This window comes from Cyanistes caeruleus, chromosome 30 (assembly GCF_971803275.1).
Source record: "Cyanistes caeruleus chromosome 30, bCyaCae1.hap1.1, whole genome shotgun sequence".
Lineage (NCBI taxonomy): Eukaryota > Metazoa > Chordata > Aves > Passeriformes > Paridae > Cyanistes > Cyanistes caeruleus.
In genome coordinates, this window is record NC_141730.1 from 3,560,120 (window position 1) to 3,581,420 (window position 21,301).

Consider the following 21,301-nt stretch of genomic DNA (forward strand, 5'->3'; position numbering starts at 1 on the left):
GAGGGGATGGAGCGAGGGGCTGGAGCAGCACCGGGGACCCACCGGGAACCCACCGGGGGATCTCCGGGATGTTCCCGGGATGTTCCCGGTGGGATCTTTGGGATGTTCCCGGGGGGATCTCCGGGATGTTCCCGGGGGATCTCCGGGATGTTCCGGTGGGATCTTTGGGATGTTCCCGGTGGGATCTCCGGGATGTTCCCGGTGGGATCTCCGGGATGTTCCCGGGGGGATCTCCGGGATGTTCCCTGGGGATCTTTGGGACGTTCCCGGGGGATCTCCGGGATGTTCCCGGGGGATCTCCGGGATGTTCCCGGTGGGATCTCCGGGATGTTCCCGGGATGTTCCCGGTGGGATCTTTGGGATGTTCCCGGGGGATCTCCGGGACCCGGCGGCGCCGGGGGCGGGGCCCGTCTGGGGCTGGGGCCATGAGAGCGCGGCCCCGATTGGCTGGCGGGGCGAGGCCCCGGCTGTTACGGGCGCTGCCATTGGCTGCGGCGCGGCGGCGCCTCACGCGCTCCGGCCGCTCCTTTTGTTATTGTAGGGCCGGAGTTGGGAACGGGAACGGGAACGGGGACAGGGAAAGGGATCGGGGACGGGGCTGGGAGAAGGAGGAGAGGGCTGAGCCTGCGGGGACATCACGCCACGGGGCTGCAGGCACAGCCGGGAGCCGGAGGAGATGCGGCGGGAGCCGGGCCGCGAGTGACGGCAGCCGGGGACGGAGGTGAGTGGAGCCTGAGCCATCACGGGTCCCGCTGGTGTCCCCTCCTTTCAATCCTGTCACCCCTCCAAACCCCAGCGCCACCCTGGCACCTCCCCGTGTCCCGGGAAGATCCCGGGCAGGCGCCGGGACTCGGGATGGGATGAGGCGGGGATTGTCCTGCTCCGAGCGGGGTGAGGATGGAGCCAGGGACCAGCCGGCTCTGCCCAGCTCCACCAAACCAGGCTGGGATGAGTTTTACAAAGGGACAGAGCTGCCTCTGACCCTTCCAGTGTTCCCTTGGCACCCGTCCGCTGCAGCCGGGGGGGACCCCAGGTCCCTTCTTGCACCGCTTTTACCCCAAAACGCGAGGCAGAGGATGGGCAGGGAATGAGACAGCGCCAGGATCCCCGGGATGAGCCCCCCGGGATGAACCCCAGAGCCTGGCGGGGGGCTGAGGCTCCGTGGGGTCCCTCCAGCAGCCCGGGAAGTGTCCCCATGCCGCGATGGCATCTCGGAGGAGCCGGGCTCGGGGGGACACGCCGGGGGCTGGCAGGACAGGCAGGCTCGCTGCCAGCCCGGAGAAGGAGCCGCGGTTTGTTGTGTCTGCCGCCATCCCAAGGGTTTTCCAGGGCTCTGGAACGCTGCATCCCGGCTCTGGCGTCAGCAGGGTCTGGCAGGGAGGCAGGGAAGGGAGAAGCCGGGGACAGAGGGGTTGGGGAGCGGCGCCAGGCTGGGCTCTGTTTAGTCTGGCGGCGGGTCCGTCCCTGCCGGGCTCGGGGACAGCCCGAGTGTCCCTCTAAACAGCGTGTGCTGTCACCTCACCCCCTCCCCGGCTGCCCCAGGCTGGCCACAAGCTCTGGGGCTCGGGCTGAGCCAGCCAGGGAGCTGAACCCGGGCCCGGGGTGACCGATGGCAGCGCCACCGCCTCCCCCGTGCCAGCAGCCACGCGGCTCGGTGTCCCCGGGGGGACACGCAGGGACCCTCCGTGCCTTGCAGGGCCGCAGCGCCATGTCCCTGGGCAGTGACAGCGGCCCCGGCATCGTGCACAGCCTGCTGTGCCACCGGCAGGGAGGGGACAGCGAGGCCTTCGCCCGCCGCGCCATCCAGAGCCTGCTGAGGAAGCTGAAGGAGAAGAGGGACGAGCTGGACGCGCTGGTGGCCGCTGTCACCTCCGGCGGGGCCCAGCCCGGCCAGTGTGTCACCGTCCAGCGCACCCTGGACGGGCGGCTCCAGGTACCCCGGGACACGGGGGGCTGGGGGTTTGTGTACCCCTGAAAACCCTCCCCGAATTCGGGGGTCCTGAGGAGCCCTGGAAGCCGCGAGCGGATGGATCCCCCTGCCCTGCCCTGCCCTGCCCGGATCCCCCTGCCCGCATCCCCCTGCCCGGATCCCCCTGCCCGCATCCCCCTGCCGCATCCCCCTGCCCGGATCCCCCTGCCGCATCCCCCTGCCCGCATCCCCCTGCCCGGATCCCCCTGCCGCATCCCCCTGCCCGGATCCCCCTGCCGCATCCCCCTGCCCGCATCCCCCTGCCCGCATCCCCTGCCCGCATCCCCTGCCCGCATCCCCTGCCCGCATCCCCCTGCCCTGCCCTGCCCGGATCCCCTGCCCGCATCCCCTGCCCTGCCCGCATCCCCTGCCCGCATCCCCCTGCCCGCATCCCCCTGCCCTGCCCGGAACCCCCTGCCCGCATCCCCCTCCCCTGCCCGCATCCCCCTCCCCTGCCCGCATCCCCCTGCCCGCATCCCCCTGCCCTGCCCGCATCCCCCTCCCCTGCCCGCATCCCCCTGCCCTGCCCGGATCCCCCTCCCGCATCCCCCGCCCGCCCCTCCCGGCTCAGGCCGGGCCTGGCGGCCCTCGGGGGGGATCGGGGAGGGGGCGTTGTTATGTCTGGACCCCCCGGGCTGGGTTGGGGACCCCCCCCAATTCCCGTTTCGCTCAGGTGGCCGGCAGGAAGGGGTTCCCGCACGTCATCTACGCCCGGCTCTGGCGCTGGCCCGACCTGCACAAAAACGAGCTGAAAGCCGCCAAATTCTGCCAATTCGCCTTCGACCTCAAGTGCGACAGCGTCTGTGTCAACCCCTACCACTACGAGCGCGTGGGGACCCCCGGCAGCGGTCAGCAGGGACCCCCGGGACCCCCCGGGAGGGGGGATTGGCCAAGGGGGGGTCACCGGCACCCCCCAACCTCCCACCCACCTCTCCCGCAGGTCTGAGCGTCCAGAGCACAGGTGAGACCCCGGCCCGCGGGCGGCGGGGAGCCCCCCCGGAGCCAGCCCAGCCCCCCGCAGCGGGTCCCCGTGCCCCCCATGGTCTCCGGTGTGTGTCCCCCGCCCTCCCCAGTGCCCCCCCCGCGCCCGGTGAAGGAGGAGTTTGTCCATGACTGTGTGCAGATGGAGCCGCCGGAAGCGGGGGCCGAGCCCCCCGCCCTGCCCTACCGAGCGCTGCCCCCCCGGTGTCCCCCTGAGCCCCCCCGTGTGCCCCGGATCCACCCTGCGCTCCCCACGGCGCCCCAAGGTGAGACCCCCCCTCAAACCCCACCCTGCGGGGGTTTGGGGGCATCGCCCTGAACCCCCCCCAGCCACAATGACACCCCCGTTCCCCTGTTCCCCCACAGCGACCCCCCTGCTCCCCCTGCCCCACAGCGAGGCCCCCCCAGCACAGCCTCCCCCGCAGAACGGGTACCCCAAACCCCCCCACCACAGTGAGTATGGGGACACCCCACTGTCCCCCACCCCCGACCCCCCTGGGGACCCTCCTCATGTGCCCCTGTCTCCCGCTCCAGGGTCGCCGCTGAGCTGGAGCGGTGCCCCCATCTACAGCCCGGGTTTGGGGGGGTCACATCCCGGCAGCCGGAGCCACCCGCAGCCCCCCCAGCACCACCCCAACCGCTGCTGTAGGTTTGGGGGCACTGGCTGAGGGATAGGGGGGGGGTCTTCATGGTACTGACCCCCCCTCTCCTCCCCTCCCAGGGCCCCCCCACCATAACCCCGTGCTGCAGCCCCCCGTGTCCACCCACCCTGGTGAGTGCCCCCCACCCTCCTTGGCACCCAAAGGTGCCGTGGTTTTAGGGTGCCCCTAAAATCCACGTGTCCCCCCCCCCCGCTTCCAGGGCCGGAGTTCTGGTGCTCCATCGCCTACTTCGAGCAGGACGTGCAGGTGGGGGAGATCTTCAAGGTGCCCTCCAGCTGCCCCAGCGTGGTGGTCGATGGCTACGTGGACCCCTCGGGGGGAGCCCGCTTCTGCCTGGGGCAGCTCTCCAACGTCCAGCGCTGCGCGGCCAGCGAGAGGGCACGGTGGGTCAGGGGGCACGGGGGGTCAGGGGGCATGGGGGGTCAGGGGGGCATGGGGGGTCAGGGGGCACGGGGGGTCAGCGAGAGGGCACGGTGGGTCAGGGGGCACGGGGGGTCAGGGGGCACGGGGGGGGTCAGGGGGCACAGGGGGTCAGGGGGGCACGATGGTTCAGGGGGGTGGGGGGAGTCAGGGGGGTGTGGGGGGTCAGGGGGCATGGGGGGGGTCAGGGGGCACGGGGGGTCAGGGGGCACGGGGGGGGTCAGGGGGCACGGTGGGTCAGGGGGGCACAGGGGGTCAGGGGGCACGGGGGGTCAGGGGGGTGTGGGGGGTCAGGAGGGTGTGGGGGGTCAGGGGGTCACGGTGGGTCAGGGGGTCACGGGGGCATGGGGGGTCAAGGGGGGAATCAGGCCTGGCAATGGGGCAGGGGGGCACAGTGGGGTGTGGGGCAAAAGGGAGATAATGAGGGTAAGGGGGAGGTTAATTATTATTAATGAGGTAAGGGGGATAATTAGGGCGAGGGGGATAATTAGGGCAGAAGTGGGGGGATAACAGGGGGACAATCAGGCAGAGCTGGGGCAGGTTGGAAGGTGGAGGGGCTGTTGTGGGGGTCCCTGCTGAGGGTCTCGGACAGGCTGCACATCGGGAAGGGGGTGCAGCTGGAGCGGCGCGGAGAGGGAGACGTGTGGATGCGCTGCCGCAGCGAGCACGCCGTGTTCGTGCAGAGCTTCTACCTGGACAGGGAGGCCGGCAGAGCCCCCGGGGACGCCGTGCACAAGGTGTACCCCGGAGCACACATCAAGGTCGGGGTCCCCGGGGGTCCCCAGGAGGGGTGGGGGGGGTCTGCACCCAGGTTTTAGGGGGCTCTGGGCAGGCGGGGGAGCAGTGGAAGCGCCCCAGGGATGGAGGGACCCCCAGGCCACCCTGGGGTACCCCTCACCCCAAAGCCGCCGTGCTCAGGGGTCCCCCCGTGTCCCCCCAGGTGTTTGACCTGCGGCTGTGCCACCGGCAGATGCAGCAGCAGGCGGCCACTGCCCAGGCTGCGGCCACCGCTCAGGCCGCTGCTGTGGCCGGCAGCATCCCCGGGCCCGGCTCGGTGGGTGGCATCGCCCCGGCCATCGGTGAGTGACCCCCACCGTGACCCCCTGGGGCTATCAGTGGCCACCCACCCTCCGTGAGTGACCACAGGGCGGGCTGGGACCCCCGTGATGACCGTGGCACCCCCCCAGGGCTGTCGGTGGCCGCGGGGCTCGGCGTGGATGACCTGCGGCGCCTGTGCCTCGTTAGGCTGAGCTTCGTCAAGGGCTGGGGGCCCGACTACCCCCGGGCCAGCATCACCTGCACGCCCTGCTGGATCGAGGTGCACCTGCACCGCGCCCTGCAGCTGCTGGACCACGTCCTGCACGCCCTGCCCGACGCCCACGCCTGACTCTGGAAGGAGCAGCCAAAAAAAGAGGAAAAAGAAGAGGAACAAATGAAGCAAAGTGACCAAAAATGTGTTGGTTTAGCAGTTATTTAGTGGATAGGGTCGGGGTTTGTGGCCTGGGTGAAGTGTGGCCCTCGGCGCCGATTTCCACCTCCTGGTTTAACTTTTGTATGAAAATAAACCAAAAAGAGGATTATAAAACAGCCAAAAAAAACAAGGTGAGAGGACCAACCCCGTGTTGTTTTAACCCCAATGGATGGGGTTGGGGTCTGTGGCCTGGGTGTGTCAGCGCCTTTGACGGACGCTCAGCAGCGCAGCTGTGCCACCAGATGCGCTTCCAGCGGTGCGTCCAGCTGTGCCTCGCACCTTCCCTTGCGACTACATTTCCCACGAGCCCCCGCGGCGCCCACCGGAAGCGGCCGCTCCCGCTCCCCCCGGACTCGCTTTCCCGGCAGCCCCTGTGGCGCCCCTGGGCCAAGATGGCGGCGGGGAGCGGCCCCGGGGCGCGGGAGCTCTTTGCTGAGGGGCTCCTGCAGTTCCTGCGGCCCGCGGTGCGACAGCTCGACCGCCACGTCCACAGCGTCAGGTACCGGCAGCGACAGCGGCCGCGGGAGCGGGCCGGGGCCGGGCTGAAAGGCTGAGGGGCAGGTAGAGCCGGGAAGGGCCGTTTTGTGGGGCTGGAGGGTTTGGGGGTTCGTGAGGTGGGCAGTGCTGGGGGGCGCTGGCTGTGCAGGCCCCATGGCGGGGGGACAGGGGTGGATTTGCGGGTGGATGCGGGGTTTTAGCTGTTCCCTTCCCACAGGGAGAGCCAGGTGGAGCTGCGGGAGCACATCGACAGCCTGGCCACAGGTGAGCCAAAGCCGGGGGGTCACCCCTGTCCCCCTCCCTCGCTCTGGGGGCTCACCCAAACCCCTCCCCAGAGCTTTGCCGCATCAACGAGGACCAGAAAGTGGCGCTGGACCTCGACCCCTACGTGAAGAAGCTGCTGAACGCCCGGCGCCGCGTGGTGCTGGTCAACAACATCCTGCAGAACGCGCAGGTGAGGGGGGACGGGGCCTTTTGGGGGTCCCTGAGCCCCCCCAGCTGCTGACAGGGGACTTGTGCCGTGTCCAGGAGCGGCTGCGGAGGCTGAACCACAGCGTGGCCAAGGAGACGGTGCGGAGGAGGGCGATGCTGGAGGCCGGGGGCTACCAGGGCAAGTGAGCAGGAATCCCTGCTGATCCCAGCCCGGGAATTCCCCCGTCACCTGCAGCCCAGGGAACCGGGACACTTGGAGCTGCGTTCCCAGGTCTGTGGGTGCTGGAATAAAAGTGACCGAGAGTCCGTGATGCTCCCGCATCCCTGAGGGACCTTGGGGACAACAGAGCCGGGGGGGTCTGGGCACCTCCAGGTTGGATTTGGACACCCCCAGGTGGAATTTGGGAGGCCCAGGTGGGATTTGGGCTGCCCCAAGTGGGGTCTGGGCAGCCCCAGGTGGCTCCTTCAAGTCTTGGATCCTTCTGCTGCAGTTCCACCTGCCCCATTCCCACCTATCCCACATGGAGCTGAACAAGCAGGACACGCTGGAAAGGGGGAACACTTTAATGTGCAGCTTACAAACCAGGGACAGGGGACAGGGACATGTCAGGTGACCGAGGAGGGGCCCAGACCCCCCGGTGTCCCTTGGCCGGTGTCCCCTGTCCCTCACTCCTGCGTCTCCATGCTCTCCTCCTCCTCGCCCGCCGCTGGCTCTTCCTGGTTTTCCTCTTCCTCCTCCCCTTCCTTCTTCTCCGGAGGTTTCTCGTACGCCTTCTCCGACGGCGTCACGATCACCCCGTCCCACGTGGACATCTCGGACGCCAGGTCTGCCCCAAGAGGTGACCCTGGGGACCCGCTCGGGGACCCCAGCCCCGTCCCCACCCTGACACCCCCCAGCCCCACTCACAGCTGGCGTCACCCTCCTGCCCCAGGATTTTCCGGTACCCTCCGTGGGAGAGGATGCGGACGAGGGTCTGGGCGGTGTAGCACACCATGTCCTGGGGACAGGGACGGCTCAGTGTGGGGACAGGGAGCACCCCCGGTGTCCCCTCCCCTTCGGGGGACCCCTCCTCACCTGCTGCTCCAGCGTCATCACCGTGTGCACGCGGAAGTTGCCGCTCTCGCACGGATCCGTGATGCCGACGGAGCCGGGCAGGAAGAGCCCAGCCGCCAGGATCTGGAGGCAGCGCCTGCAGACGAAACATTCCGGGTTAAAACCGCGTCCTTCTGGTAAAAACAGCACCGGGAAGCGCCAGCTGGGTGAGCTGGGTTTATCTCCCGGTCAGCCCCCGAGATCCCAGCGGTTTTACGGGAAAACGGAGCCACGGTTTTACGGGAAAACGGGAATTCCTGCGAGGGAGGCGACGCCACGGACCTGTAGGCGATGTTGAGGGCCAGGGGCTGCCGGGTGGGATTGTTCATCACGGCGTAGTGCCCCTGCAGGGGGAAAGGAACAGGAATGAGGGCAGGGAGAAGGAGAATCCCAGCTCCTGCCGCGCTGGGCGTTGGCACCACGTCAGCGAGCCCCACCAGCAGGTCCAGGATCCAGGGCGTGAGCGGCTCGAAGCCGGGGAAGCGAATCCTCAGGTCCTTGAGCAGCCGGATCAGAACCTTCACCCTGCGGCAGAGGCGGGAGGAGGTCGGTCCCGCGCCGGGAGCGCTCCCCGTGTTCCCGGGATTCGGGATCTGGATCCAGCCCCGGACTCACGTGGACTGCGAGGCGTTCTCCTCGAACCAGCGCGCGTGCCGGATGGCGGCCAGGGCGCTCTGCAGCACCTTGATGTCCACTGCAAGAAGCAGAAATGGCCGGTTTTCCCAGGTGGCCCCGGGCGCGGCCGCGGGCGGGAGGAGGCGCGGCCGGGCGCTCACGGTGCAGCTCCGGGTCCAGCTTGCGCAGGTTGGGCGGCACCGTGGTGATCAGGATCTTCACCGTGGCGTCGGCCGAGCTGATCTCGAAGCCGGTCTCGTTGGTCAGCATGGTCAGGACTGCGGGGAAACACCGGGAATTCCGCGTGGAGGGGCTGGGAATCTCCACGGGAACGGCCGTGGATCGCAGCCCGCCACGCTCCGGAGCGCGGCCGCACCTTCCCCGGGGTCCTGCGCCCGCAGGCTCTCCACCACCTTGTTCCCCAGGGCCGCCACGGCTTCCACTGCGGAAAAGAAGGAAAAGGAGAAGGGTTGGAGCGGGCCCTGGCAGCGAGGGCCGCTCCCGTCCCGCCCGGATGGCACTCACAGGTGGGCAGGATCTTCAGGATCACCACCAGATCCGCCACGTTGTGCCCCGTCGTCATCGTCCCCTTCTTGTAGGAGCCCACCTGGCGAACCTCCTCGATTTGCTGGCGGAGAAAACAACCCAAAATCCCAGGAAATCAGCCCACATTCCATGTCTGGGGGGGCTGCATCCATCCCTAACCCACCCTGGGCCAGGAGCACCTTCCCAAGCTCTGCACTCACCACTTCAAACGTTCCTGGGGCCACAATTAAATTGTCGATGACGTTGTTGATCTTGGTCACCAGGGACAGGATGGAAGCCTGGGAAGGAACGGGAGGGGGATGATCCAGGAGCAATCCCGTTTGCAGAGCACAGAACCCGTGTTATTCCCCACCAAACTCCTCCAGGGTGCTTATGCCGGAGAAATCGTCAATTTTGAGGCCACTCCTGAAGAGCTTTGGATTCCATCCCGAGGAGCTGGGGGGATTTTGGGCACGGCACCTGCTCGGCAGCGGTGGGAGCCAGGTCCTGGTTCCTCTTGAGCAGAGCCTCGCTGAAGGCCGTCTCATCCGCCGCGGGTTTGACGCGTGGAAACGCCATCTCACACTGGAACAGAAGGGAATTCCCAGCGGGATTTCATCCTCCCCTCCTGGCAGCCTGCACAGGGGTCCAGGAGCTCCCACCTGCGCGGCTCCGGGGCAGATCCAGAGCCTTTTATTAACTCTATTAAAGAATTTATTGGGTTAACTCATTAACCCGTGTTGTCTGCAGCCCCAGGGCACTGGGGTCACCCGTCCAGAGGGTTAAACGCTCAATTTGGGAAGAGGGAATGATTTCCTCCTGGGAAACAGGTACACAAACACCTGAGAGGGGACAAACTCAGGGATTTATCTGCTATAATCCCAAAAACCCCAATCCTGGAGTCATTGCTGTCATCATTCCTCCAGTGCCTTCCATTATCCCGTTTCCAACAGCACAAAAACCTCCTGCGGGTTTTTTACTGAGCCAAGAGCATTCTGAGGGGATTCATTCCATCCAGCCACACCAGGAGAACCCACCCCCCGAAACTCGGGGACGGGGGAATCCTTAACCCTGGAAAAGTCCTGGGAATCCTTAACCCTGGAAAAGTCCTGGGAAATTCCCGGAACGGCCCTCGGGGCAGGAGCTACTCACGACATAGAAATCGAAGGGGATGTGGGGCACAAAGGGCCGGAACCTGAGAGGGAGAGAAAACCCCAATTCATTCCCCGGGCCCCCAGACCACCCCCCCCCCTCCGCCCCCGTCACGACACGGCCCTGTCGCGACATGCAGGGCCCCTCCCGCAGCACCGGAGCGGCCCCGGGACTCGCCTGGAGCCGAAGCGGCCGCCGCGGCCGCGGCCTCGATCGCCCCTGCGGGGAGAGAACGGCGGTGACGGGGGGCTCCGAGCCCCGGTGCCCCGGCCCCGGTCCTGGCCCCGCCGCCCCCCGGTTCCCCCGCTCCCGGTGCCCCCGGTTCCCCCGCTCCCGATCCCCCGGTTCCCCCGCTCCCGATCCCCCGGTTCCCCCCGCTCCCGGTGCCCCCCGGTTGTTCTCTCCGCTCCCGCCGCTCTCTTCCCGTTCCCCCGCCCCGCTCCCGTGGCCCCAGTCCCGGTCTCTCCCCGGTGCCGCTCCCGCCGCTCCCGGTTCTCCCGCCACTTCCTCCGCTAATCCCGGAGTGCCCCCGGTGTCGGTAGATTCCCCCTGGTGCCGGTGTTCCCCCCGGTGCCGGTGTTCCCCCCGGTGCCGGTGTCCCCCCGGTGCCGGTTGTGTCCCCCCAGTGCCGGTTGTGTCCCCCCGGTGCCGGTGTGTTCCCCCCGGTGCCGGTGTCCCCACCTCATGTCGCCGCCGCTCCCGACAATGAAGCGCCGCTCGCAGACCCCGCAGCAACCCGCCCTCCCATTGGCCGCCGCTCTCCCGCTGCCCGCCCCCCGTGGGGGCTTTGCCGGCACCCATTGGTGAAGCGGCGCATCAATCAGAGCGGCGAGCGGCCAATGGCGGGGCGCGCCGAGCGGCCGCTGGAGGGGGCGCGGAGCCCATGAATGGAGCGCGCGGCCCGCGGTTGTAAAGCGCGCGGCGGCGATTGGCGCTCAGCAGCAGAGTGGCGCAGCGGGAGCGTGCTGGGCCCATAACCCAGAGGTCGATGGATCGAAACCATCCTCTGCTAGCGGCAATTTTTCTTTCCACGCGAGCTTTGTTTTGCTCGTCAACATTTTTTTATTTGCTTCGTTCACTTAAGGAATGCCCCGTGATGCTTTTCCAGGCTTGTCTCGCTCTGCGAGTCGGCAGCAGCAGTGCGGGTTACCGGCGTCACGGGTGTCACCCCAACCCGCGCCCACCCGCGTCCCCGAGCGCCGCGCGCGCCCCCGGGAGCTGCGGGTGCGCCGTGGCCGGACCATTGCGCGCGTCCCCCTGCGTGCGTGTCCCCACCCGCGCGTGTCCCCCGAGCGCTGCCAGCGTCCCCAGCATCCCCCGAGTGCCATCCCCGGGGTCACCCCCGCTGCCGCGACCCCTCCGCGGGGCTCAGCCTCCCACGGACGGGGCCGGCCGGAGGTGTCCGAGCCCCTCCCGGGTCCCCCGGGGCTGCGCGAAGGCTCCGGGGCTGTGTGGGGACAGCGCGGGGTCCGCGGCTCGGGATGTCCCCTGCACCCCAATGATCCTCTCGGCTCTCAGCGCCCCACGCGTGACCCGGGTGGCGGCGGGACCCAAAGCACTGAGGGGACAAATCCCGGCACATCGCCCCCCGCCCCAATCCCCGTCCCACCGCCCCACGGGTGGGAACATCGGGAATATCCGCACCCGCCAGCGGGCGGCCCCATCCGCCGCCCGTCCCGGCTGGAATGCCGTGGGGGGAGCGGGCAGGAAGGAGTTAAGCTCGGTGTGGATGATAACGGCCCTTTGTGTCACCAGTGGGGGGGGCGAGCAAGGGCTCAGCCCCGCCGCGGGGGGGGGGAAGCCACTCTCCGTCCGTGGGCGATGCTGGCGGTGCTGGCCCCGCTCCTGGCCCCGCTCCTGGCCCCGCTCCTGGCCCCGCTCCTGGCCCTGCTCCCGGGCGCGGTGACGGCCCCGGCCCCGCTGACCCTCGCCGTGGTGCTGCCCCAGCACAACCTCACCTACCCGTGGGCTTGGCCGCGCGTGGGTCCCGCCGTGCGCTTGGCCGCGGCCGCCGTGAATTCCCGGCGGGATCTGCTGCCCGGCTTCACCCTGGGCTGGGTGTTCGGCGACAGCGAGGATCGCCACGGGGTCTGCTCGGAAATGGCCGCGCCGCTGGTGGCCGTGGACCTGCGGCTCGCCCATCACCCCGCCGCGTTTTTGGGGCCGGGCTGCGTCTACTCGGCGGCGCCGGTGGCCCGGTTCACCAGCCACTGGCAGCTGCCGCTGGTCACGGCGGGGGCCGAAGCCCACGGCTTCGACGACAAGAGCGAGGAGTTCGGCTTGACCACCCGCGCCGGCCCCAGCCACCGCAAACTGGGCGAGCTGGGCGTGCAGCTGCACCGGCGCTTCAACTGGACGCGGCGGGCGCTGCTGGTGTACTGGGACGAGCGGGTGGACGACCGGCCCTATTATTTCGCCGCCGAGGGTTTGTACGTGCAGCTGCCCGCCCTGCGCAACCTCACGGTCATGGACGTGGTGTTCCGCGACGGCGGCAACTTCTCCTTCATCATCCAGGAGATCAAGGCGAAGGGGCGCGGTGAGAGCCGGGGACGGCGGGGAGGGGGACGCGGAGTGCGCGGCCCCGCGCGGGAATGCGCGGCCCCGCGCCGGTGCCAGGCTCGGTGTGCCAGGCTGGGTGTGCCGGGAGGGTGTTTCGCGGCCATCCATGGCTGTGCACAACTTTTCGGGGGTGTTCCTGGCTGTGCCCGGCTGCACGCGGACATTTCAGGGGTGTCCACAGGTGTCCGTGGCTGTGCGCGACTTCCCGCGGGGGTTCCGGGCTGCTCCACGGCTCTCCGGGGGTTTCTGTGGCCGGACGGGGCTGGGAACAGCTTTACGCGGGGGTTCCGCAGCTGTTCACAGCTGGACGTGGCTGTTCACAGGTGTCACAGCCGCACACATCTGCACACAGCTGTGCGCGGCTGTACCCGGCTGTCCACGGTTGTTCTCGGCTGTTCTTGGTTGTTCTCAGCTGTTCTCGGTTGTTCTTGGCTGTTCTTGGTTGTTCTCGGTTGTTCTTGGCTGTTCTCAGCTGTTCTCGGTTGTTCTCAGCTGTTCTCAGCTGGTTTTGGCTGTTCTCGGTTGTTCTCGGCTGTTCTTGGCTGTTCTTGGTTGTTCTCGGCTGTTCTTGGTTGTTCTCAGCTGTTCTCGGTTGTTCTCGGTTGTTCTCGGTTGTTCTTGGCTGTTCTTGGTTGTTCTCGGTTGTTCTTGGTTGTTCTCAGCTGTTCTCAGCTGTTCTCGGTTGTTCTCGGCTGTTCTTGGCTGTTCTCTGCTGTGCTCGGTTATTTTTGGGTGTTCCCGATTGTTCTCGGTTGTTCTCGGTTGTTTTCGGTTGTTTTTGGCTGTTCCCGGTTGTTTCCGGCTGTTCTCAGCAGCACCCGCGCCTGTCACACCCGTACCCGCGTGTCCCGCACACCCCCACGCTGCCCCTGCCCCACCCCGGGACCCCCGGGACCCCCGGGACCCCCGGGACCCCTCCCCACTCCGTGTCCCAGCGGGGTCTCGGGGTGTTGTCACCTGTCCCGGTGTCCCGGGCTGCCTCTGTCCCGCTCCGTGGAGCTGCTCCAGCCCCGGCCGGTCCCCGGAGCCCCGGGCCGGGCGGGGGCCCGGCGGCACCCCCGGGGTCACGGTGTCGCCGGGAATCCATCAGGGCCGCGGGGAGGAGGAAACGGAGTCGGGAAAACAGGAAACCTGGGCCTGGCGCCGAGGGCAGCGCCGGGCAGGGCACGGGGGGGGAACGGCAGCGGGGTCGGGACCCCCGCCCCGGGGGCACCGCGACCCGTCCCGTGTCACGCAACGGCCGGGGACCCCCGGGATGTGGGGCCGGGGTCTCCAGGGGGCTCCCAGCGGTGCTGGGGGGCTCGGGCCCACATCCCACAATTACCAGAGACCCCCGGGGTGTTGGGGCTGGGGTCTCTGGGCTGCCGCGGCTCCAAGGGCCGTGTCCCCCCAGTTGTGTACGTGTGCTGCGCCCCGGACACGCTGCGGGAGCTGATGCTGCAGGCGGAGCGCGAGGGGCTCACGGGCGGCGACTTCGCCTTTTTCTACATCGACACGCTGGGGGCGAGCCTGCAGGGCCAGCGCTTCCCCGAGCCCCGGCGGCCCTGGCTCCGCGGGGACCCGCACGACGCCCGCGCCCGCCGCGCCTTCCAGGTGAGCCGGGGGGGACACAGGCGGCACCGGGAGGGAGGGCAGGGACACCCCCGGGGGGACACAGGCACCCCCGGGAGGGTCTGCCCAGCCCCTCCAGCCCCTGTCCCCATCCCAGGCTGTCACCATCATCACCTACAAGGAGCCCGAGAACCCCGAGTACCGGCCCTTCCTGGAGCGGCTCAAGGAGGAGGCGCGGGACCACTTCAACTTCTCCATGAAGGACGGCTTGGTGGGAGCCGCGGGGACCGCGGGGGCACCGGGGACAGCGGGAGCTGGGGACGGGGAGGACAGCGGGTGGGGCTGGGGGACGCGGGATGGAGCTGGGGACAACGGGGACAGGGGGATGCGGGGACGCGGGATGGAGCTGGAGCTGCTGGGGGACGCGGGATGGATCCGGGGACAGGGAGCCCCAGCTGGGTGCTGTCCCCGAGCTGTCCCCGAGCTGTCCCCGAGCTGTCCCCGAGCTGTCCCCGTGTCCCCAGATGAATTTCATCGCCGCCGCCTTCCACGACGCCGTCCTGCTCTACGCCCAGGCCCTCAACGAGACCCTGGAGCGCGGCGGCTCCGTCAGCGACGCCTCGGCCATCACCCGCCAGATGTGGAACCGAACCTTCTACGGTGAGGCCCGGCCCCCTCCCACCCCACGGACCCCACCCCATCCCACCCCATCCCACCCCACGGACCCCACCCCATCCCACCCCATCCCATCCCATCCCATCCCATCCCACCCCATCCCATCCCATCCCTGCCCATCCCACCCCATCCCATCCCATGGATCCCATCCCATGGATCCCATCCCATGGATCCCATCCCATCCCATCCCATCAATCCCATCCCATCCCATCCCATCCCATCCCATCCCATCCCATCCCATCCCATCCCATCCCATCCCATCCCATCCCATCAATCCCATCCCATCCCATCCCATCCCACCCCATCCCACCCCATCCCATCCCATCCCATCCCATCCCATCCCATCCCATCCCATCCCACCCCATCCCATCCTTGTCCCCACCCTGTCCCAGCCCCACTCCCAGGATGACATTTTGGGACCCCGAGGTCCCCCCAGCCCCTCCCCCGCCCTCCCCAGGTGTCACCGGCTTCCTCAAGATCGACGAGCAGGGGGACCGGGAGAGCGACTACTCCCTGTGGGACATGGATCCCGAGCACGGCAACTTCCAGGTGAGCCCGGGGCGGGGGCAGCGGGGCCCGGGGCGGGGTCCCGGGGCTCCCCCCCACCCATTCCTTGCCGCCCCACCCCAAAGATCGTGGCCAACTACAACGGCACCACCAAGAAGATCCAGATGGTTCCGGGCCGGGAGATCCACTGGCCGGGGAACGCGGTCCCGTCCGATGTCCCCCCCTGCGGCTTCGAGGGCACCGACCCCAAGTGCCGCAAAGGTGAGGGGTGGGGGGGGACCGCGAGACCCCCGCCCGGCCCCGCCCGGCCCTGACCGCTCCCTCCTGTGCCCGGCAGCCTCGCTGTCCACGCTGGAGATCCTGTCCCTCGTGGTCAGCCTGATCCTCACGGCCATCACCGCCACCTCCTTCTTCATCTACAGGTGCGTGGGGACCCCCGGGCGGGGCGGGGCGGGGCGGGGGGGCGCGGGCCGGGGTCTCACGAGCCCCCCCGGGCGCAGGAAGCTGCAGCTGGAGAAGGAGCTGGCGGCCGAGCTGTGGCGGGTGCGCTGGGAGGACGTGCAGATGAGCAGCCTGGAGAAACATCTGCGGAGCGCCGGCAGCAAACTCACGCTGTCCCTGGTGGGCACCGGGGGCACCGGGGGGATCCGGGGGATCCGGGGGGATCCGGGGGGCACCGGGGGACCGGGCTCACCCCACACCCCTCTCACAGAGGGGCTCCAACTACGGCTCGCTGATGACCACGGAGGGGCAGTTCCAGGTGTACGCCAAGACCGCCTATTACAAGGTACGGGGCCGGGGGGGACACCCACCCCCGTGTCCCCACCCCCGTGTCCCCACCCCCGTGTCCCCAGTGTCCCCAGTGTCCCCAGTGTCCCCAGTGTCCCCCGTGTCCCCCCAGGGTAACCTGGTGGCCGTGAAGAACGTGAACCGCAAACGCATCGAGCTGACGCGCAAGGTCCTGTTCGAGCTGAAACACGTACGTGCTGTCCCCGGGGGTGTCCCCGGGCCGGGGGGGGACACGGCGGGACCCCGGCCCACCCCGCCCACCCCGCCGTGCCCCCCCGGCAGATGCGGGATGTCCAAAACGAGCACCTGACCCGGTTCGTGGGCGCCTGCACCGACCCGCCCAACATCTGCATCCTGACCGAGTACTGCCCGCGCGGGAGCCTCCAGGTGCGGCCGGGACCCTCCGGGGAACCGGGACCGTCCCGGGGAACCGGGACCCTCCAGGAGAACCGGGACCCTCCGGGAGAACCGGGACCGTCCCGGGGAACCGGGACCCTCCGGGAGAACCGGGACCCTCCGGGAGAACCGGGACCGTCCCGGGGAACCGGGACCCTCCGGGAGAACCGGGACCCTCCAGGAGAACCGGGACCCTCCGGGGAACCGGGACCGTCCCGGGGAACCGGGACCCTCCGGGGGAACCGGGACCGTCCCGGGGCTCTTTGGGGAACCGGAACCCCCGTCCCGGGGCCGCCCCTCACCCCCCGTGTCCCCAGGACATCCTGGAGAACGAGAGCATCACGCTGGACTGGGTGTTCCGCTACTCCCTCACCAACGACATCGTCAAGGTACCGGTGACGTTCCCGGGGGGTTGCGGGAATCCCCCGGGAGCCCCCCGGGATCCCCAATGGGTCAGCGGGGTCCGAGCTGTCCGTGCCCCTGCAGGGGATGCAGTTCCTGCACAACGGGGTCATCGTGTCCCACGGGAACCTCAAGTCCTCCAACTGCGTGGTGGACTCGCGCTTCGTGCTGAAGATCACGGACTACGGCCTGGAGAGCTTCCGCACGGCCCCCGACGGCGACGACGCCCACGTGCTCTTCGCCAGTGAGACCCCCCCGCGCCCCCAAGTGTCCCCAAGTGTCCCCAAGTGTCCCCTCCCCCGGGCTGACCCCGTCCCCGGTGCCGCAGAGAAGCTGTGGACGGCGCCGGAGCTGCTGCGCATGGAGGAGCCGCCGGCGCGGGGGACGCAGAAGGGCGATGTCTACAGCTTCGGCATCATCCTGCAGGAGATCGCCCTGCGCAGCGGCGTCTTCTACGTGGAGGGGATGGAGCTCAGCCCCAAAGGTCAGCGGGGAGCGGCTGGGACCGGGCTGCAGCGGCTGCTGGGGGCTGCAGGGGTGGCTGGAACCATCGGTGGGTTCTTGGGCGTGTTAGTGGCTGGTTGGACCTGCTGGTGGGTTCCTGGACCCCCTGATGGGTTCCTGGACCCTCTGATGGGTTCCTGGACCCCCTGATGGGTTCCTGGACCCTCTGATGGGTTCCTGGACCTGCTGATGGGTTCCTGGACCCTCTGATGGGTTCCTGGACCCTCTGATGGGTTCCTTGACCTCCTGATGGGTTCCTGGAACCCCTGATGGGTTCCTGGACCTGCTGATGGGTTTCTGGACCTTCTGATGGGTTTCTGGACCTTCTGATGGGTTCCTGGACCTGTTTATGGGTTTCTGGACCTGTTTATGGGTTCCTGGACCCTCTGATGGGTTCCTGGACTCCTCAACTGATGGTTGGACCCATTAATGGGTTCCTGGACTGGCCAATGGGTTCCTGGACCCCCTGATGGGTTCCTGGACCCCCTGATGGGTCCCCGTGGGCGCTGCCCTCCCTGAGGGGTCCCCGTCCCCGCAGAGATCATCGAGCGGGTGAAGAGCGGGGAGCGGCCCAGCTTCCGGCCCTCGGCCAACGTGGGCTGTCACCTGGAGGAGCTGGGGCAGCTGATGCAGCACTGCTGGGCCGAGGACGTCCTGGAGCGCCCCGACTTCAACCAGATCAAGGTCCAGCTCCGCAAGTTCAACAGGTGCCACCACGGAGCCCGACCCGCGGGCCAGGGGCCACCCCCAGGGAGGGTCCCTGGGTCAGGGGTGGCCTCCAGGGAGGGTCCCCAGGAGAGAGGTGACCCCAGAGAGGGTCCCCAGGTGGGAGGTGACCCCAAAAAGGGTCCCTGGGTGAGGGGAGGTCTCCAGGGAGGGTCCCTGAGTGGGTGGTGACCCCAAGGAAGGGTCTGTGGATAAGGGGTGACATCCAGAGAGGGTGCCCAGGAGAGAGGTGACCCCAGAGAAGGTCCTTGGGTGGGAGGTGACCCCAGAGAGGGTCCCCAGGTGGGAAGTGACCCCCAGAAAGGGTCCCCAGGTGGGAGGTGACCCCCAGAAAGGGTCCCCGTGCAGGAGGTGACCCCAGAGAGGGTCCCCAGGTGGGAGGTGACCCCAGAAAGGGTCCCCAGGTGGGAGGTGACCCCCAGAAAGGGTCCCCGTGCAGGAGGTGACCCCGTTCCCGCAGGGAGAGCAGCACCAACATCCTGGACAATCTCCTGTCGCGGATGGAGCAATACGCCAACAACCTGGAGGAGCTGGTGGAGGAGCGCACGCAGGCGTACCTGGAGGAGAAGCGCAAGGCCGAGGCTCTGCTCTACCAGATCCTGCCCCAGTGAGCTCCGGGGGGGTCTCGGGGGGCACCCGGGGGGGCCGTGCCCGCCCTGACCCCCCGCTCCCGTCCTCAGCTCGGTGGCGGAGCAGCTCAAGCGGGGGGAGACGGTGCAGGCGGAGGCGTTCGACAGCGTCACCATCTACTTCAGCGACATCGTGGGCTTCACGGCGCTGTCGGCGCAGAGCACGCCCATGCAGGTGGTGACGCTGCTCAACGACCTCTACACCTGCTTCGACGCCATCATCGACAACTTCGACGTCTACAAGGTGAGCGCGAGGGGACGCCAGGGGACGGGGGATGGAGATGTCGCCGCAGGAGTCACGGAATTCCAGGGTCGGGAAACGCCAGGAGCAGGGAGTCCCAGAATCCCAAAACCCTGGGTTCTAGCTCCCTGGGATTTGGATATCCCAGCATCCCAAAATTCCAGTTCCAGCTCCCTGGGATTTGGATATCCCACAATCCCAAAATTCCAGTTCCATCTCCCTGGGATGTTGATATCCCACAATCCCAAAACCCCGGTTCCAGCTCCCTGGGATTTTGATATCCCACAATCCCACCACCCCAAAATCCCGGAGTTACAGAATCCCAAACCCCCTGCACCGCAGAACCCCCACAGCCTGGAACCCCGGGGTGGCTGAGGTAGGAAAAGCCCCCCCAGGACCCCGGAGCCCGAGGTGTTCCCCATCCCCTGCTCCCGGGGCCGGGAGCCGCCCATTCCCGGCGGGAATTCCGCTCTTCCCGCAGGTGGAGACCATCGGGGACGCCTACATGGTGGTGTCGGGGCTGCCGGTGCGCAACGGGAAGCTGCACGCGCCCGAGGTGGCCCGGATGGCGCTGGCCCTGCTGGACGCCGTGCGCTCCTTCCGCATCCGCCACCGGCCGCAGCAGCAGCTGGAGCTGCGCATCGGCATCCACACGGGTGGGGATCCCACGGGAACGGGAACGGAAATGGGAATGGGAATGGGGGAAATGGGAATGGGAATGGGAATGGGAATGGGAATGGGAATGGGAATGGGAATGGGATTGGGAATGGGAAATGGGAAATGGGAATGGGAACGGGCCTGGGATTCCACGGGAATGGGAATGGGGATGGGAACGGGAATGGGAATGGGGAATGGTGACACAGAGGTGACACAGGTGACACAGGGGAACACAGGGGTGACACAGGGGTGACACAGGTGACACACAGGTGACACAGGAGTGACACAGGTGACACAGAGGTGACACAGGTGACACACAGGTGACACAGGTGACACAGGGGTGACACACAGGTGACACAGGAGTGACTCAGGTGACACAGAGGTGACACAGGTGACACAGGTGACACAGGTGACACAGGGGTGACACACAGGTGACACAGGGGTGACACAGGGGAACACACAGGTGACACAGGTGACACAGGGGTGACACAGGTGACACACAGGTGACACAGGTGACACAGGGGTGACACACAGGTGACACAGGGGTGACACACAGGTGACACAGGTGACACAGGCTGTCCCCTCAGGCCCGGTGTGCGCGGGGGTGGTGGGGCTGAAGATGCCGCGGTACTGCCTGTTCGGGGACACGGTGAACACGGCCTCGCGCATGGAGTCCAACGGCGAGGGTGAGCAGCGGGGGGCTCGGGGACACCCCGGGGACACCCCGGGGACACCCCGGGGACAGCGCGGGGTGCTGAGGGTCCCGAGCCCCCCTCCCTCCCTCCCCAGCCCTGAAGATTCACATCTCGGGGGTCACCAAGGCCGTGCTGGAGGAATTCGGCTGCTTCGAGCTGGAGCTGCGGGGGGACGTGGAGATGAAGGTGAGTCCTGACCCCCCAAAACTGCCCTGACACCCCAAAACTGCCCTGACACCCCCTAAAACTGCCCTGACACCCCCCAGAACTGCCCTGACACCCCCCAAACTGCCCTGACACCCCCTAAAACTGCCCTGACACCCCCCAAACTGCCCTGACACCCCCTAAAACTGCCCTGACACCCCCCAGAACTGCCCTGACACCCCCTAAAACTGCCCTGACACCCCCCAGAACTGCCCTGACACCCCCAAAACTGCCCCAAACCCCCCCAGACTGCCCCAATACCCTCCCACCCCAATCCGTGGGGTAAAGCCCCCCTGCACCCCAAACCCCCCGGGGCACCCCAAACCCCCCGGGGCGCCCCAAACCCCCCGGGGTACCCCAAACCTCCTCCCCACACAGGGCAAGGGCAAGCTCAGGACCTACTGGCTGCTGGGGGAGCGCGGGGGCAGCACCCGGGGGTGACCCCTCCCCGCACCCCAAAATCCGCACCCGGAGCCTGCGGGGCGCCAGGACCGCGGAGCCCCCCCGGGCCGGGGCCCCCCCAAATGATTCCCCCCCACCCGGGCCGGCTCCGGAAGGGACCCCCGGGAGTACCGGGGGGGACACGAGAGCTGGGGAGGGGTCCGGGGGGCCGGGGGGGCTCCCCCCGGAGCAGGGGGGGGCACAAGAGCTGTAATTTTTGTAATAAAGCTGCTGCGGACGCACTCGGGGGTCTCCGTGTGTGGAGGGGGGGTCCGGGGGGCTCCCAAGGTGGTCACGGGGGGGGTTCGGGGGTCCCGGAGGGCTCCCGGGGGTGTTCCGGGGGTGTTTCGGGGTGTTCGGGGGTCCCGGGGGAGGTTCGGGGGTCCCGGAAGGCTCCCGGGGGTGTTCCGGGGGTGTTCCGGGGGTGTTCCGGGGGGTTCGGGGGTCCCGGGAGGGTTCGGGGGTTCCCAAGGGGGTCCCGGGGGGTTCCCCCGCACGCGCGGGTGG

General features: G+C 68.3%; 4 protein-coding genes and 1 non-coding gene across 6 annotated transcripts; 4 read left to right on the forward strand and 1 right to left on the reverse strand.

The window, feature by feature from the left end:
• Positions 1-531: 531 nt before the first annotated feature.
• Positions 532-5,485, forward strand: LOC147648869 (SMAD family member 4-like). The gene is made up of 12 exons (XM_086866475.1): positions 532-721; positions 1,697-1,933; positions 2,643-2,817; positions 2,910-2,930; positions 3,043-3,216; positions 3,317-3,403; positions 3,485-3,595; positions 3,672-3,722; positions 3,812-3,995; positions 4,625-4,793; positions 4,973-5,111; positions 5,220-5,485. The coding sequence occupies exons 2-12, from the start codon at positions 1,709-1,711 to the stop codon at positions 5,417-5,419; spliced, it is 1,536 nt and encodes a 511-aa protein (XP_086722601.1). The 5' UTR covers positions 532-721; positions 1,697-1,708; the 3' UTR covers positions 5,420-5,485.
• A 371-nt stretch (positions 5,486-5,856) lies between these two features.
• Positions 5,857-9,396, forward strand: SNAPIN (SNAP associated protein). 2 transcript variants are annotated; one of them, XM_086866478.1, is made up of 6 exons: positions 5,857-6,002; positions 6,219-6,265; positions 6,337-6,455; positions 6,530-7,258; positions 7,366-8,668; positions 9,053-9,396. In XM_086866478.1, exons 1-4 carry the CDS (start codon positions 5,896-5,898, stop codon positions 6,617-6,619), a joined length of 363 nt encoding a protein of 120 aa, XP_086722604.1. In that variant the 5' UTR covers positions 5,857-5,895; the 3' UTR covers positions 6,620-7,258; positions 7,366-8,668; positions 9,053-9,396. The 2 variants fall into 2 exon arrangements, with proteins under 2 accessions (XP_086722604.1, XP_086722603.1); XM_086866477.1 differs by having other exon boundaries at positions 7,366-9,396.
• On the reverse strand, positions 6,982-10,938 carry ILF2 (interleukin enhancer binding factor 2). The gene is made up of 14 exons (XM_086866476.1): positions 10,500-10,938; positions 9,996-10,037; positions 9,819-9,861; positions 9,147-9,251; positions 8,888-8,965; positions 8,667-8,769; positions 8,518-8,583; positions 8,303-8,419; positions 8,142-8,220; positions 7,964-8,051; positions 7,809-7,870; positions 7,509-7,623; positions 7,341-7,431; positions 6,982-7,260 (listed from the first exon to the last, which is right to left on the reverse strand). Exons 1-14 carry the CDS (start codon positions 10,502-10,504, stop codon positions 7,100-7,102), a joined length of 1,155 nt encoding a protein of 384 aa, XP_086722602.1. The 5' UTR covers positions 10,505-10,938; the 3' UTR covers positions 6,982-7,099.
• Positions 10,759-10,830, forward strand: TRNAM-CAU (transfer RNA methionine (anticodon CAU)). Its single transcript has one exon. It is a non-coding gene; the product is annotated as a tRNA-Met (tRNA).
• Positions 10,939-11,624: 686 nt separating the features above from the next.
• Positions 11,625-21,032, forward strand: NPR1 (natriuretic peptide receptor 1). Its single transcript, XM_086866471.1, has 21 exons — positions 11,625-12,354; positions 13,771-13,970; positions 14,086-14,199; positions 14,453-14,588; positions 15,061-15,152; positions 15,236-15,371; positions 15,448-15,532; positions 15,611-15,731; positions 15,823-15,897; positions 16,012-16,089; positions 16,182-16,286; positions 16,613-16,684; positions 16,782-16,941; positions 17,026-17,181; positions 17,740-17,908; positions 18,388-18,534; positions 18,608-18,800; positions 19,279-19,453; positions 20,042-20,140; positions 20,244-20,335; positions 20,732-21,032. Exons 1-21 carry the CDS (start codon positions 11,640-11,642, stop codon positions 20,792-20,794), a joined length of 3,183 nt encoding a protein of 1,060 aa, XP_086722597.1. The 5' UTR covers positions 11,625-11,639; the 3' UTR covers positions 20,795-21,032.
• Positions 21,033-21,301: the final 269 nt, after the last annotated feature.

Coding starts and splice junctions, on each gene's coding strand:
- ILF2 (XM_086866476.1), bottom strand. Junction 9,862..9,995: donor GGCGGCCGCTTCGGCTCCAG/GCGAGTCCCGGG, acceptor TCTCCCTCTCAG/GTTCCGGCCCTTTGTGCCCC. Junction 9,252..9,818: donor TCCCCTTCGATTTCTATGTC/GTGAGTAGCTCC, acceptor CTTCTGTTCCAG/TGTGAGATGGCGTTTCCACG.
- LOC147648869 (XM_086866475.1), top strand. CDS start 1,709: ATGTCCCTGGGCAGTGACAGCGGCCCCGGCATCGTGCACAGCCTGCTG. Junction 2,818..2,909: donor CGTGGGGACCCCCGGCAGCG/GTCAGCAGGGAC, acceptor CCTCTCCCGCAG/GTCTGAGCGTCCAGAGCACA. Junction 5,112..5,219: donor TGGCATCGCCCCGGCCATCG/GTGAGTGACCCC, acceptor GCACCCCCCCAG/GGCTGTCGGTGGCCGCGGGG.
- SNAPIN (XM_086866477.1), top strand. CDS start 5,896: ATGGCGGCGGGGAGCGGCCCCGGGGCGCGGGAGCTCTTTGCTGAGGGG. Junction 6,003..6,218: donor CGCCACGTCCACAGCGTCAG/GTACCGGCAGCG, acceptor CCCTTCCCACAG/GGAGAGCCAGGTGGAGCTGC. Junction 6,456..6,529: donor ACATCCTGCAGAACGCGCAG/GTGAGGGGGGAC, acceptor TGCCGTGTCCAG/GAGCGGCTGCGGAGGCTGAA.
- NPR1 (XM_086866471.1), top strand. CDS start 11,640: ATGCTGGCGGTGCTGGCCCCGCTCCTGGCCCCGCTCCTGGCCCCGCTC. Junction 12,355..13,770: donor GATCAAGGCGAAGGGGCGCG/GTGAGAGCCGGG, acceptor GTGTCCCCCCAG/TTGTGTACGTGTGCTGCGCC. Junction 20,141..20,243: donor CATGGAGTCCAACGGCGAGG/GTGAGCAGCGGG, acceptor CTCCCTCCCCAG/CCCTGAAGATTCACATCTCG.